The sequence below is a fragment of the Sciurus carolinensis genome, chromosome X, assembly GCF_902686445.1.
Source record: "Sciurus carolinensis chromosome X, mSciCar1.2, whole genome shotgun sequence".
NCBI classification, from domain to species: Eukaryota; Metazoa; Chordata; class Mammalia; order Rodentia; family Sciuridae; genus Sciurus; species Sciurus carolinensis.
The window spans coordinates 3,620,632-3,636,069 of record NC_062232.1 but is presented as its reverse complement, the minus strand read 5'-3'; the positions used below and the strand labels follow the sequence as shown (position 1 = coordinate 3,636,069).

Genomic DNA, 15,438 nt, shown 5'->3' with positions numbered 1-15,438 from the left:
AGCCAAGTAGAGCTCTTGGCCGCCATCTTTCCCTCTCACCCTCTGCCATGTCAATCGGTCTTCTGCTAATGCCTCCAGAGCTCCATGCTCTGGCTCTCCGCCCCGTGCAAGCTCTTTGGGAATCTCAGCTTGGCTGCCAGTTAAGTAGAGCTCTTGGCCGCCATCTTTCCCTCCCACTCTCTGCCGTGCCGATCATTCTTCCGATGACCGCTCGCCATTTCAATCATCAGTCCATTTAGTGGCTGTACGGGTGGTCCCCGCAGTGGACGGAGAAGTCATGCAATTCCTCAGGGCTGCCCTGGGGAGGTCCCAGCCACAACGCCTAGTGAAATTTCATCCCAATTATCAAGTAGAAAGAGCACAAAAGCTCCAGGCGACTATGGTGTATTATGGTGGGACTTTGGAGAGGCAATGAAGGTTTGAAGAAGCCACAGGGGTGTGGCCCTCGTCTGAGGGAACCGTGGCTTTATAAGGAGAGGAGGAACCAGCACTAAAATGTTCCGTCTCATCATGGGATGCCGTGCACCATCTCTGGACTCGGAAGTCAACAAGAAGGCCTGCTATTGAACTTCCCAGCCTGTAGAACCTTAAGAAGAACAAACCTTTATTCTTTTTTTTTTTTTGGTACTGGTGATTGAACCCAGGGATGCTCAATCCCTGAGGCCCATCCGCAGCCCTTTTCATTTTTTTATTTAGAGGCAAGTTCTTGCTAAGTTGCTTAGGGCTTTGCTAAGTTGCTGAGGTTGGCCTCCAACTTGTGATCCTCCTGACTCAGCCTCCGGAGCTGCTGGGATTACAGACGTGCGCCACCACGCCCAGCAAACCTTTATCCCTTATACGTCAGTCCACGGCATTCCATTACAGCAACAGAAAAGAGATTCAGGCACATTGCGGATACTGACACCCAAATCTGGAAGCCAACTGAGCTTAGACACAGCCTGATATGGACAACAAATTCCTCCACTTGTCCTGAATAGATGGCCGCTTCTCCAGGCTCATGCACGAGCCTGCTCAACCTGGTAGAGGCTGTACTCACTTTGATTCACCCCTCTCTGATGGGTCGCCAGTTGTCCCTCCCTCCTTGAATTACTCTTCACCCCGAATTCCACCCGCTTCCTCCTTCTCTGCAACCGTCGCCTCTGTCTCCAGCTCTCTCTGCAGTTCTCTTTGGGGGTGGTTCTCCTTTGATCTTCCTTTGACACTTTTACCAGGACCTCTTTCTGATACCCTCAGGAGGTATCAGAAAGGAGCCCACGTTGTTCTTGTTTCAAAAACGTTCCCCCAAATAGGAACGTGTACAGAACTCCCAAGACTAGGAAGGTCCCACGCTGGATGGCAAGGGAGACCCACAGCCCTGAGGTCTGCGGCGAACAGAAGGCTGGCCAAGACAACAGGGGCCTCCTGCAGGCCTTGGGGTCTGCGAGGAGGACAGCTAAGAAGGTCGACTTCTAAGCCTCTATTCTAGACTTAGGTGGAAGCGAACTGTGCGTGCTACGGTGCTCAGCTGCATGTGGCACGTAGGCAGGGTATCTTATCTAATCCCGCGGTAGGGTCATTACCTACACAGAAAGGAGAGAGACCCTCAGCTTCCTTCATGACTAGGTTCTCAGCAGGCCCGAGGTTCTTTGCAAACACCAGGTCACCTGCCCCCCAAGATTTCACTATTTTTTTACAGCAGAGATTGAACCCATGGGTGCTTCAACACTGAACCACCTCTCCAGCCCTTTTTCATTTTTTTAATATAGAGACAGGGTCTTTCTAAGTTGCTAAGGGCCTTGCTAAGTGGCGGAGGCTGGCCTCGAACTTGTCATCCTCCTGCCTCAGCCTCCCGGGCTGCTGGGATTAGACACGTGCCCTTCCACCCAACAGGATTTCACTTTTTTTTTTTTTAAATATATTTTTTAGTTGTAGAGGTATACAATATCTTTATTTACTTACTTATTTTTACGTGGTGCTGAGGATCGAACCCAGGGCCTCACACATGCAAGGCAAGCGCTCTGCCACTGAGCCCCAGCCCCGGCCGCTAGGATTTCACTTTTAATAGTTACTTAGTGAGCACCTAGTATGCACCTGGTATATAGAGTTTTAAAAGGAGCCTTTTCCCTCGTCATCTAAACCAGAGCAGTTTTGTCCAAACTAGACGCTCGATCAATGGAGGGGATATTCTCTGCTGCCTGCACTCCGCGTTTCCGCAAGAATTTGATTCCGATTCTCCTGGAAGGAGTCCATTTGAAAAGGCAGCACCCTGTCCAACAGTCAGACTCCGCATGGAATCACACTGTACGTTTGGGGGACCCGGACCCTACCTCTGCTTTCTTGCGTCCCCTGGGGCTCCCGTCTCCGTCCTGCGCTCCTGTGAGCGAGACCATCCAATTTACTCTCCAGCCCTGCAGACGGGGCAGGTGCTCGGCTCCTTCGGGGACACCCAGCTGCAAGTCTATGTGTGCATCAGGCACAGTCCCCAGGCAGCGGTGGCCGCTCGTCTTGGTGAGCGCGCCCCTTCCGTCTGTCCTCTGCTGATTCTCTGCGCCTGTGGAAGCTGGCGCTGCGCGGAGCCCTCCCGGAGCGGAGAGGGTGGTGGAATCGAGGTGGTGGGACAGCTCCCCGAACAGGTGCCAAGTCACAGATTCCAGCCACTGACCACCGACCCCACAAGGCCTCCTGCAGCCTCCCTGGCCTGCTGCTCTGTCCCCCCAGCTAACAAGAAAGACTCCCCGTGCTCCCTCGAAAATGCAAATCTTCAAAAGCCAAAAACACATAAACAAAAGAGTCGACCCCAACCCTCAGCTGCGGTCGGGATTTTTTATTTCCCCCCAGCAGGAATTTCTGGTTAGAGCCGGGTTCGTCTTCGGCTCCGCTTACCCCACCCCACTCCCGGTTCTCTTGCTAAGGAAACAGAACTCGCCGAGGCCAATCCTGAGCCCAGGGGTGAGTCCCAAGTCCTTCCTGCAGCTCCGTCAACGGGGGGCCAGGCTGGAAATGAAGGCAGGAGTTGCCACATGCCATTTCTGCCCCGCACCCCCGAGCTGCGATCCAGCGGACGGTGCAGAGAAGACGGCAACCCCGGGCACCCCCTCGACCCGCTCTCTCCAACCTCCGTCCTCCAGGAACGTGCGGATCTCATGACCCACATGGCCAGAACCACGGCCCGCATCCCTGGTGCACGTAGGAGGGCAGCGGGAACCTATCCCTCCAGGCGCTTTCTGAACTCGGCCTTGCAACCAACGCGCTTGTCCCCTCTCCACCCCAAGACTGGCGGCTTTGCCACAAACTGGGACTGGAAATTCCACTTGACCCCGTCACCACGCTGGCCCCAGGGATTCCACGGGGCACGGCGGGGGGCGTCCTGCCGCAGTGCTGAGGCCGGCTGCACCCGTCTCTCTGGGCCCCACCTCCCTCTGCCAACCCTGCTGGAGCACTGGGCGCCATCCTGGGGACACTCCCCTCTTTCCACCCTCAGTCACCTTTGCACCCTGTCCGGGAGGATTCTTCAGTCACCCGGCAGCTGCTCCGTCCACTGGAGCCAAGAGTCTCCCCTCGCCTGGGCCTCCCCTCGCCTGGGCCTCCCCTCGCCTGGGCCTCCCCTCGCCTGGGCCTCCCCTCGCCTGGGCCTCCCCTCGCCTGGGCCTCCCCGCACCAAACGGCCAGCCACCCAGACGGCAGCCATGGCTTGGGAATGAAGGAGGTCTTCTCTGGACGTTCATGGCTGACCGTGCCTTGCCAAGCCCCAGGCTTCTTTATGATGTGCAGAGAAGAGGAGAGGGTGGTGCAGACTGCGGGCTCTGGACAGGGACGCCCGGGAAGGCCCTGTCACTTCAGACAGGTGCACCTCACCTTCAGCAGGCCTCCCTGCCTCAGCCGAGGAGCCGGAAGGGCAAGCAAGCTCCCTGGGGCAGGGCCCTCGGCAGCCCAAAGGGAAGGGCGTGCGTGTGAAGCCCGGGGCCAGGCACAGAGCAAGCGCACCAAGCTCTGCACCCAGCGGCGGAGCTCGTCTGCATTCTGCTCAGAGGGTCCTGCATCCAGGATGCCGACCTCCCCTGCAGGGTCCTTTCAAGACCTCCTCACTCTACCACGGAGCCTGACTCTGTCCAGGGAGGACAACAACAGGCACAGCGAAGCACAAAGCGATCAACCACGAAATCACAGGGGGAACTGGACCCGGGGGCCATCAAATAAGAAGAATTCTCGGTTCTGCAGGTATGGAGACCTGGAGTGCAGAAGGTCGCTATTACAGGGGCTTGAATTTTTAAAAAATAAAACCCTGTGATGGTTCACCTCCAGGTGCCCTTGAGTAGATGAATGGATAAAGAAAATGTGGTACATCTACACAATGGAATATTACTCAGTCATGAAAAAGAATGAAATGATGGCATTTGCTGGTAAATGGATGGAGCTGGAGAATATCATGCTAGGTGAAATAAGCCAATCCCCCAAAACCAAAGGCTGGAATGTTTTTTCTGATCTTCGGATGCTAATTCACAATAAGGACGGGACTAGGGAAGAACAGAGGTACTTTAGATTAGGTAGAGGGAAGTGAAGGGAGGGAGGGGTGTGGGGCAGGAAGGACAGTAGAGTGAACAGACATGATGACTCATGTGCATGTGTGACTGCATGACCATGTGATCCTGCAACACGTACCATCAGAAAAATGAGAGAGGACCCTCCATTTATGTCTGATCTGTCAAAATGCGTTCTATTGTCATGTATAACTAACGAGGAACAAATTTTTAAAAAGATGATTGTATAAACCTTCCCGTCTAACATTATATTTAAATCAATCATGTAAGATGATTTTTAAAAATACAAAAAATCAAAAGCCCTGTGAGCAGCTGAAACTGAATGATTCAGGATGGGGAGATAGCTCAGTTGGTAGAGTGCTTGCCTTGTAAGCACAAGGCCCTGGGTTCGATCCCCAGCACCACACACACACACACACACAATGGTGAATCATGAAGAAAGGACCCTCGTAGGAAACTAAAAGCGTTCCTTACAACACTCAGCAAATGGGGCACACGAGACAACAAGTACCGCCTAAGAAATTCACGGCCTCTCTAGAGGGAAGGGTTTTATCTTTTGTGAGAAGAAGGAAGAAGCCGGCCCTCTCTCACATCAGGGCCCACTGCAGATCTCAGCGGGAAACACACCCTCCAAATATTCTGGAGGAAAAACAAAAACCTACAAGCAAGATTTTCAATGACAGCAACCCCTGGGTCATTATAATTAAATACAAGTTAATAACTGTGATGCCGGTAGCCGGTGCCGGCTTGCCAGCCTAAGTCCTGGTCCTGGCAGGTCACAGGACATGTAAACCTGACACTCACGGAAGAGAGAAAGTGTTCCACTGAGTTACGCTGAAACCTTCCTCTGGCTCACAGGACCTCGGTGCGCGGAATGGACATCGGTTCACAGGCAACGTTGAGGCAGGAGAAAGAGAAAGAGGAGCTGCTGGCTTTTCTGGATGGAGGTCAGAGCCCTAAGCACGAGACCTCCGTTCTTTTAACAGAGCTCGACCAGGTGGATCCCCTGGTCTCTGTTTTTTGTTTTTCCAACTTAGCACAAAGGTATCATTTGTGCTCAGTCCTGTTCTTCTGCAGAATCAGAGAGAGCTAGAGAGGAAAGCCAGAACCTGCCTCTCTGAATCCTTCGGCACAGACAGACAGAAGAACCGGGGATGGTAGGGATCCCGGGCCCGCCAAGTTCATCACCAGAACGCGGGCGCGCCTTCCTTGTTCCTGGAGAGGGCAGGTGCTCCTTCCAGGATTTAAAGCTCGACGACGCAGAAGCGGTCCTGCTGGGCTCTACAGCCGGTGACTGTGTGCACCCTGGGCTTGCTGGCCAAACCCACTGCCAAGCCACGTCCTCGCACCCAGAACCTCGAGGTCAAAGAAGCAGAAGCGATTCATCGAGTGCACGTCAGGAGAAAGCAAAGGAAAGACAAGGAAGAGGTGACCATCCCGGACAACCTGGGGACACACAGGCACCCTGGGTGTCATGTCTGCTGTGTTTTTATCCAGATGGATCAGGCGATGTGCAACCCAGAGATGATTTCCATCACTAGAGAAGGCTGGGTGGGACTCAAGAGGGAGTCCAGCGCCCAGGGACCTTCTGTTCCTTCGCAAAATCCACACACCGCGGCCTTCCCTCTACTGAAGGGACCAAAGTTGAGGCTGCTCAGCTGTGCGAGATAATCTAAATAGAATGAGGATGATCTTTATGGGTTTGAAGGACATACTTCTTTTTAGAGACCCTTAACCACGGAGCCACATCCCCAACCCCTTTTTATCTCATTCTTTTTAAATTTCAAGACAGGGTCTCCCTAAATTGCTTAGGGCCTTGGTAAATCTGAACGCACAATCCTCCTGCCTCGGCCTCCCGAGATGCTGGGTTTGCAGATGGACACCCTGCGTCCAGTTGAGGACACGCGTTTTTAATCTAATTCTGAATGAGAAAGTCTTCCCAGCTTCTTAACGAAAAAAAAAAAACAAAACAAAACCATGCTTCTCAGAAATAGGCTTATTTAAGAAAGACAGAAAACAGGGGGATCTTCGCATATCTTTAAGGGCAGCAAGAAGAAACCGAGTCCTACGATACAGAAACCAAAGGCAGGCACATCCACAGAGGACCCTGTGGCTTCGCTGGAGGGGCCGGAGCCAGCGGCTGCTCCTCTGCTCCGAAGCCTGCCGCTTATCTGCCTTTGCTCGTGACGAGATGTTGCCCATATTTAATGGGTAAGCGAATGAGTAATGATGACAGCTGAGGCTTCGGGCTCCTCTCATCCCCGCATCTCCTCCATCACCCACAGCCCCAGACTGTCCCCGGGTGAGGGAGCCAGCAGCCCCCTCCAGGCAGAGCGCACAGAGCCCCCGACGCCTTTCAAGGTCTCTATGGTTACCGCCCCGTAAAGGAAAGCAACAGGCTCACCCTCGCTAGCAGGAAGGTCACAGGGAGGACCTGGTCCCAGGGGAGGGGAAGGAGGCAGGAGCGCCTCCCAAGCAGACCCACCGGCTCCCTCACGTACCAACGCTCCAGTCCATCTCCTCGACGCCGTCCCCGTAAGGGCCGTGCTGACTCTTCTTGGCGAACTCTCTGGAGGAGAAGTGGGCCGTGTGCACGTGAAGGAAGGAGAGGAAGAGCAGGAAGGGCGTCTCAGCGTTCCTGCCGGGAAAAAGAGGAGTCAAGCACAGCAGAAGGGCATCCCCAGCGCCCCGGTGAGAACCAGCGCAGGGCTCTGTGCGGCCGGGGGCCTCTGGTTCCAGGGCAGGTCGCTCTGTGTCCTGTCCCTGTGACGCGGCTCAGCGGACCCTCTAGGGCTCTGTGGGAAAAGGGGTGCCCGGCTGAGACCACCTCTGTTCTGGTTTGCAACTGGAATGTCCCCTCAAATCTCATGAGTTAGGCACTGAGTTATGTCCACAGGTAAAATGGTCAGGTCGTGAGGGTTAATCCAGTGGATGGGTTAATGATTTCTAATTCATCTTGATTTGTTCTAATGAGTTGCACCTGACAGCAGAAGGCATGGATGCATTTTGACAGATCAGACATAAATGGAGGGTCACCTCTCATTTTTCTGATGGTCCATGTTGCAGGATCACATGGTCATGCAGTCACACATGCACATGAGTCATCATGTCTGTTCACTCTACTGTCCTTGCTACCCCACACCCTTCCCTCCCTTCACTCCCTCTACCTAATCTAAGTACCTCTATTCTTCCCTATCCCCCCCCTTATTGTGAATTAGCATCTGCATATCAGAGAAAACGTTCAGCCTTGGGAATGCAAGATGGGGCGGCCACCCTGGAAAGCAGTGTAGAGATTCCTCAGAAAACCTGGAATGGACCTACCATGTGACCCAGCTATCCCACTCCTTGGTTTATACCCAAAGGACTTAAAACCAGCACACTACAGTGACACAGCCACATCAGTGTTTACAGCAGCTCAATTCACAATAGCTAAACTGTGGAGCCAACTTAGATGCCCTTCAACAGATGAATGGATAAAGAAAATGCGGTATATACATACGATGGAATATTACTCAGCTTTAAAGAAGAATGAAATCATGGCATTTGCTGGTAAGTGCTGGGCAGGTGGGGCATGAGGGGAGTAAGGAGGTCACAGGGAGGGACGTGGAGACTATGTATGTCCCTGGTTCCTTCTTAACTCTCTGTCTCTGTCTCTGTTTCTCTCTCTCTCTCTCTCTCTCTCTCTCTCTCTCTCTCTCTCTCTCTCTGTCTTTCTCTGTCTTTCTGCTTCCTGGTGCCACGTCCTGAGCTGCTCTCCTTCTCCAGGCCCTTCCGCCATTTTGTTCTGCCTCACCTTGGGCCAGAGCCATGGCGTCGGCCCACCACAGACCTAATTCTCTGAAACTGTGAGTCCAAATATATCTTTCCTCCTGCAAGCTGTTCTTGGCAGGTATTTTGGTGGCATGACAGACAGCTAAGGCAGAGTTCCTCCAGACACGGTGTGATTCAGGAACCAACGCAATGGACAATGGCCTGCGTTTTGGTTGATTTCTTGTATTCTTCCCTCTCTAGACGGCAATCAATGTGCATTCAAGCCTCAGGAAAATAGCATTCGCTCTGAAATACTCATCTTGAATTCACATCTTGAAAGCAGTATTCTCCAAAGCGAATGTATGTATTATATGTAGATGTGTATGTGTATATATATGTGTGTATATATATATTCAATATATTTCCATATATTTATATACCCGTCTACCTACTGGTCAGTCTATGCATGCACCCATCCATTTATATTTGCACACACACACACACATTACCACCCAGTAAAGACGTCCCCCCTGTTGTGCACTGCTCCTGACCACCCTTCCCGGTACCCACCCAGCTCTGGCTCCGTGGAGCGCCATATTGCCCTTCTGCTGCTGTGGACCATATTTTCCAGAATGACCCCTCAACCATCAAGACTGAGATTTTGGAAATCAAGTGGAACATTCCTTGAACCGATCCTGATCCCTGGTTTCATCCGGAGAGAGGAATGATAACGCAGAAGTACCTGCGAGTTTTCGGCGCAGCTGAACCGACTTGGTTTGAATGGACTAGAGCAATTCAAGGTTAGGGTTTCAACATCACTGACTGACAGGTGGCCGTGGCCACAACGAACCTGAGTGAAGGTCGGGTTCCACAGTCTGAGGCTTTGCCGCTGAGTTGGCTGAATGGGATGAATGAGTCACCTGGCTTCTTGACCTTGAGCTGACCTCTGAGAAAAGCGCTTGCCGCGGCCTCTGGATTCACATCACGGGATCCGTCTCCACCTCTCTCTGCGAAATGATCGGTGGGTCCTCTCTGGCTCGCAAGCAATACCCAAGGAGTGGCTTTTGCAAAGGCTTTCTAGGCGATGATTGGCGGGTCCTCTCTGGCTCGCAGGGAATGAGGGGCCTCGGTGAAGGTCTGGCACAGGATGTGTGTCCACCACCCAAGGTGGGCGGCTGCAGCTCTCCTAGGCGCACAGAAGACACCGCCGTGCTTCCGAAGACCCACCTTGATGGCAGCCGCTGCCTTGTGGCCGGATGGCAGCTGATTCCAGCTCTTCCTTAACTCCCTCTGTGAACTTGCGTGCGCTCCATAGATAGTAGCCTTCCTGCAGTTGCTCATCCAATCACGGAGTGCTCTGCCGATCCGCAGGCCAGACACACCCCACACGCTAGCCCAAGCTGGGGGCGACCCCCGAACAGCCCACCCCCGACTCGCTGCCCTGCACACGCCGATCTTTCTGCCAACAAATGAAGTCCTCTGTCTCTGGCGAGCGTTCGTTGCTCAGAAGACGTCTCCAAGGCCGCTGTCTCAGAGAGGCTGTTCTCCTCTGCCCGGGAACACAAAACCAGCTCCACGGAACGATCATACCCAACTTCTGTCCTCAGCTGTCCTTGTGAAAGGATCATTCTCTATGTTCGACGTCTTTACTAGTCACTACAAGTTTGGTTTTTTTTTGTTCGTTTGTTTGTTTCGTTTTTACTTTTGTACCAGGGATTGAACCCAGGGGTGCTTAAGCACTGAGCCACCTCCCCAGCCCTTTTTATTTTTTTATTTTGAAACAGGATCTCGCTCAGTTACTTAGGGCCTCGCTAAATGGCCGAGGCTGGCCTCCAACTTGTGATCCTCGTGCCTCAGCCTCCCAAGCCGCTGGGATGACAGGTGTGTGCTACCGCGCCTGGGTTTCATCCCTGAGACTTGTAAAGAAATAACCTCCCCAAATTAATTTTGCTTTAATACACATCTGATTACATCCCCTCCTCAGGATAACCCAAAACATTCCAAATTTAGACCTGGGTTTTACAACGAATAACTTTATCCTGAAAAACGTACATTTTTCTAAATGCATCTGTCGTTTGCCGATGTTAATAAAGCTTGGGCCCGCCCTCTGAGATTGACAGCTCAGACCAGTTGTCAACATGACTGGCAGGATTCCCAGATGGGGTGAGAAGGAAAAGATCCAGATGGAACAAGAAGCAGATCAGGGAGCCCAAGATAACCTCTGAGTCATCCAGTCAGGGTTCAATCAAGACCACCCAATACGACTCTTGGGGACATGCAGGAGGACTCTCTAAAGGCAGGAGGAGATTCATGTTATTTTAAACACGTGCCTATTCTATGGACTTCCTTTCTCATCAGGTCTCTATGAAGTGCAGGTTTTCCTTTCAGTAGCGAATTCACGGATACCAGGACTGTCTGTATCTCTGTCCTGGGTGTTAAAGTAGAGCGTCTAAGATTTTATATACAAAAACACACCTGGGAAACACAGAAAAGCAAACCTCCCTCGCAGAAACATCCTACCGAGAAGATCCGCCATCCAGGAACAGAGGTCAAATCAGCCGTGCACGAGAGGCAAGGCCAGACAGACAGACTCACTGCGCCCCAGTCCGACTGACAGCTCAGTCTCGAGCCAAGGGTTCTGGCGGAGTGACCACCTTTCAGAGAGCAGGGCGGGCTGCTGACCTCCCAGCCAGGCTGGGAGAGGACATCTGAGTCTCCCTGCCTCCTTGAAAATGGAGGCCACGTCAGTGAGCGGAGGGGAGGCTGATTTCCGTCGGGGCTTAACTGAGTTTTTATTAACCAAGGCACTTTGGTGAACGACCGTTTCGGGAACGCACTGCCCCTGTCTTGTGCACCGTGCAGAAAGGAGAGAATTCTGAGCGGCCGCATGACTCCCCTCCGCTTGTTAAGAAGGCAGAAGGCAACGAGGGATCATCGCCGTCTCGGAAAGGAAGGCTCACGGAAGAACGGCGGCAGAATGGCCGCCGAGGCGGGGACTCTCTCTGCTCGGCTTTGTCTTCTGTCTGGCGCGAACGATGCTCCTCACAGAGCCGAATGCATCCCTCGCCTGCACGCGAGGCCTCATTATTCCACCGCTGTTCCCAGGCTGTCAGGGGGAGCAGAGACCGAGGGGTCGCCTGGGGGCTCCCGCTGCACACCTCCCCTGCTGGTGGTCACGGAGGGTCCGAACCGGAACAGGAAGAGCATGAACAGCCCCCCGGCTGGGGCTCGGGTGACCAGGGCGGCACACCACGGTCGGCAAGGAAGTCTAGGCACCTCCATGATTCAATATGGCGCCAGGAGACCATCCTTCCATGAGTGCCTGCCCTCTGCGTCCACGGGTTCTGCACCCACGGATTCAGTCCACCTAGGGCCAATCGCGGGGAAAGAAGAATCGTCCCTGTCCTGAATCTTCTTCCCTGCCATTATTCCTTCAGTGATACCGTGGGACAGCCATGCACTTAATGATGGCGTGGTCCCATGTCTGAGCCATCGGAGACGACTTACAATACAACGGAAGACAAGGATGGGTCGCATGCAGACACTCTGCCATTTTACATAAGGCACTTGAGCATATGCGGGTTTGGGATCTGGAGTGGCTCCTGCAATGGAGTCCCCTAGGTCCTAAGGGAGGACCATCTTCAGTCATGGCAGGCTCAGCCTGGCCTGGAAGGAGGGGCTTACGCACAGGACACCCTCCACGCTTAAAGCCCTCTCCTGTTCGCCCAGGAACGTGACGAACACGTCCAGTGGCCACCTACTGTCATGACCTCTGAGATTCTTCCACCGTCCTTCTTAAATTATTGGACCTTCTCGTCCCTCATCTCTCTTTCTCCGCCTGGAGCCCTTCAGCTTCAGTCTGATTGACTTTGCTGCCTCTGAATTGCAATCATCAGCAGCCCAATCCCCGTGTGGCTTCAACCCTCACCTCCTCCAGGGAAGCTCTCCTGAGAGCCCCTCATTGGGCCAAATGGCAGGGATGCGACTCAGCCGCTTCCACGGTGGTCCAGATGGAATGGGAAAGGTTAAGGTTGTTGGAGACGCTGGCTGCGAATGTCAGGGTTCTGCCTGTGCCAAGCTGCAGTCAGAGGCAATGGAAGGTCATCTCCCTCCCTCGAGGACGCATTTATCAGCTGTCACAACTTTTAGGGAATTATGATGGAACAGCAATACTCATAGAAAGGAGTATTTATTTAGCACAAAACTACAGATGGTAGAAGATGGTAGAAGAGATCCCTCCCCATGCCTCTACCAAGGGCATCCTTATCCCATGCACGTTACTTTCCCCCCGCCAGTTAGTAATACCCAAGTAACTCAGAAGCCATCCAGGTCTCCTTTTTGGAGGATGGTCAGATGTCATTGAAATGAGAATCAGGTCTCAGAGGCTTGGGAGGCTGAGGCAGGAGGATTGCAAGTTGGAGGCCAGCCTTAACAACTTATGGAGGCTCTAACCAACTTAGCAAGACCCTGTCTCTAAATAAAATATAAATAAAGGGCTGAGGATGTGGTTCAGTGGTTAAGTGCCCCAGGGTTCGATCCCTGGAACCAGAAAAAGGGGGAGGGGGAGGAAGAGAGGGTTCTGGGGGAAGGCAGAGGGTAAGCAGATCTATCAAAACCAGATTCCTACATCATTTCCAAAGTAGGAATTTGCTAAAGGACACATTTAGGAAGCTCTAGGGCCTTTCCAGAGCTCAACCGAGAAGAATCGACATCTATTTCAGTTCTAAAAACGGCATCTCACAAAATGCACGCGTATATATCTACTAAGTCGATAGGACTTACTTGAAGCAGGAGAAGAGAACGCTCAGGGAAAACTTCCCAAGAATTTGCAAATCTGACAGTTGGATCCTCGTAAGCCACACAGATGACACCAGGGTGGGGTATAAAGTCATCACTGTTCTTGGGGGTTCATCCTTCCCAGTGAGCAGGTGCATATTTTTAAGAACGAGACAAAGTGATTTCCTGAAACGTCCATGATTTTCCTAGCAAGGAAGCCCCTCCCACCCTCAGGTGAATTTAGAGCGCAAAGCGACCAACCTATCTGACCTTTCAGGCGAGAGGACTTTAAACCTGATTCTGGTTCTGGCCACAAGCAGGACATCTTTTTAAAATTCGATCTTGACTTGAACTAAAGAAGAAACTGCATTGTGAATAACATCATCTTGCTAAGCCAAGCACGGTGGCACACGCCTGTGATCCCAGCTACTGGGGAGGCTGAGGCAGGAGGATCACAAGTTGGAGGCCAGCCTCGGCAAATTAGCAAGACCTTGGCTCAAATTAAAAAAAAAAAGGGGGGGGTAGGGGGTGTGGGTCATGGTAGAGTCCTACTAATTCAATCCCCAGGACGGCAAAGAGAAAGAAATAACCCTACTGAATTCACCTCTTATTGGTCATCCATTTCTTTTCCCTTCATAATATCCAGAGACTCCTCTGGCACTATGGAAATGAGGATCCTACACACACTGGTGTGGACACAATTAAATATCCTTTATCTGAAGTGTGGCAACTAAAGCTATCTCGGATTCCAGATTCTTTTTTATTGCAGATTTTGAACTATTTGCTGGTATACAAAGAGACCTAAGTCTAAACACAAAATTCATTTGTCTCACACACACCGGATACAAACAGCCTTAAGGCAACTTTTTTGATAATTTGATAATCTTGTGCAGGAATCCAGGTTTCACGGTGTGGAATTTTCCATCCGAAGCATCCGGTCAGGAGTGGACAGTTTTCAGATACTAGAGCGTTTCAGAATTTGGATTTTGGGATCGGGAATGAGCAACAGGTGTAAGAATTGAAAACTCTCTGGACATGATCCTTTCCAGGTGGGATTTAGTTAATGGCTTTGAGTGGACCTTGAAGGTCACCAGCTTGACCAGTCACGTAGCTATGTAGCCACACCTTTGGCCTCCCATTATAGAGAACCCTCTAAGTCGGAGGTCCTCCTGGCTCAGGCTGCCTACGCTGCTTTTCAGGAACCTGGTGGCTCTTCTTTGTCCATCTCGAACCAGCTGCAACCAGCTCTTCACTTGGACCTGCCTGAGGGTCCTATAGCTGCTTTTCAGGACATCAGCTCTATCAACCCTCAAGACATCTGGGACCCTGAACCCCAGTGGTCAAAGCATCCAGATCAGGGATATTTAATTGTGCCAGTATCAATGTGTGGACTTGACATTTCCATGGTGGTGGAGGAGTCTTTAGATATTCTGAAAGTGGAAGAAAAGTTTGCAGGGTGATGGTTGAATTGAACAAGAGAGTTTTGCCTTTCATTTTTTTTTTTTTTTTTTTTTGGTACTGGGGATTGAATTCAGTCAGTGGTGCTTAACCAAGGAGCCACGTCTCCCAGCCCTTTTAATTTTTTATTTAGAGGCAGGGTCTCCCTAAGTTGCTCAGAGCCTCGCTAAGTTGCTGAGGCTGGCTTCCAACTTGCAATCCTCTCGCCTCAGCCTCCCGAGTTGCTGGGATTACAGGTGTGCGCCACCAGGTTTTTCTTTGTGCAGTACTATGGGTTGAACCCAGGGTTGCTGATCTACGGTGTTTTGAGCATGCTTTCTGTGAAGAGCCAAGAAGTTTGAGCATGCTCCACTGGATACTCCCTTCCCTTATCTCCCCCACTTTTCCCCACACCTGTTTCTTCACCCCATAAATATTCCTAACGCCCGTCCCTTGCGGAGGCCAGGTTGAGACTTGATCTCCCATCTCCTCACTTGGCTGCCTCAAGAATAGGTCTTTGGCCGGGCACTGGGGTGCAGACCCATAATCCCAGTGGCTTGGGAGGCTGAGACAGAAGGATGGGGAGTTCAAAAAAGTCAGCCTCACCAAAAGGGAGGCCCTGAGCAACTTGGTGAGACCCTGTCTCTAAATAAAGTACAAAATAGGGTTGGGGAGGTGACTCAGTGGTCAAGTGCCCCTGAGTTCAATTCCCAGTACCCCCACCACCCGAAAAAAAAAAAAAAAAAAAAAAAAAAAAGAATAGGTCTTTTCTCTTTTGCAAAATCCATCAGCACAGTGCTTGGTATCCTGAGAAATGAGCAAGAGAGGCCTGGTTCCATGACACCATTAGAAGGTACATTTTAGGTTATTCAAAAGCATTGGATGCAGAACCTTCTGCTTGGAGAAGGGGCCCCAGGACACCCAGTCAACGCCCCACGAACCCTGGCTTGTGCCTGCC

At 51.9% G+C, this 15,438-nt stretch overlaps 1 protein-coding gene across 4 annotated transcripts in view; it reads right to left on the bottom strand.

Moving 5' to 3' along the window:
- The window catches only part of Sts (steroid sulfatase), a 144,288-nt gene that overhangs the window by 52,842 nt on the left and 76,008 nt on the right, over positions 1 to 15,438 (bottom strand). For all 4 annotated transcript variants that reach the window (XM_047536361.1, XM_047536362.1, XM_047536359.1 and 1 more), the window contains exon 7: positions 7,019 to 7,155. In XM_047536361.1, coding sequence (XP_047392317.1) covers positions 7,019 to 7,155 — 137 coding nt within the window. The remainder of the gene's footprint in view (positions 1 to 7,018; positions 7,156 to 15,438) is intronic.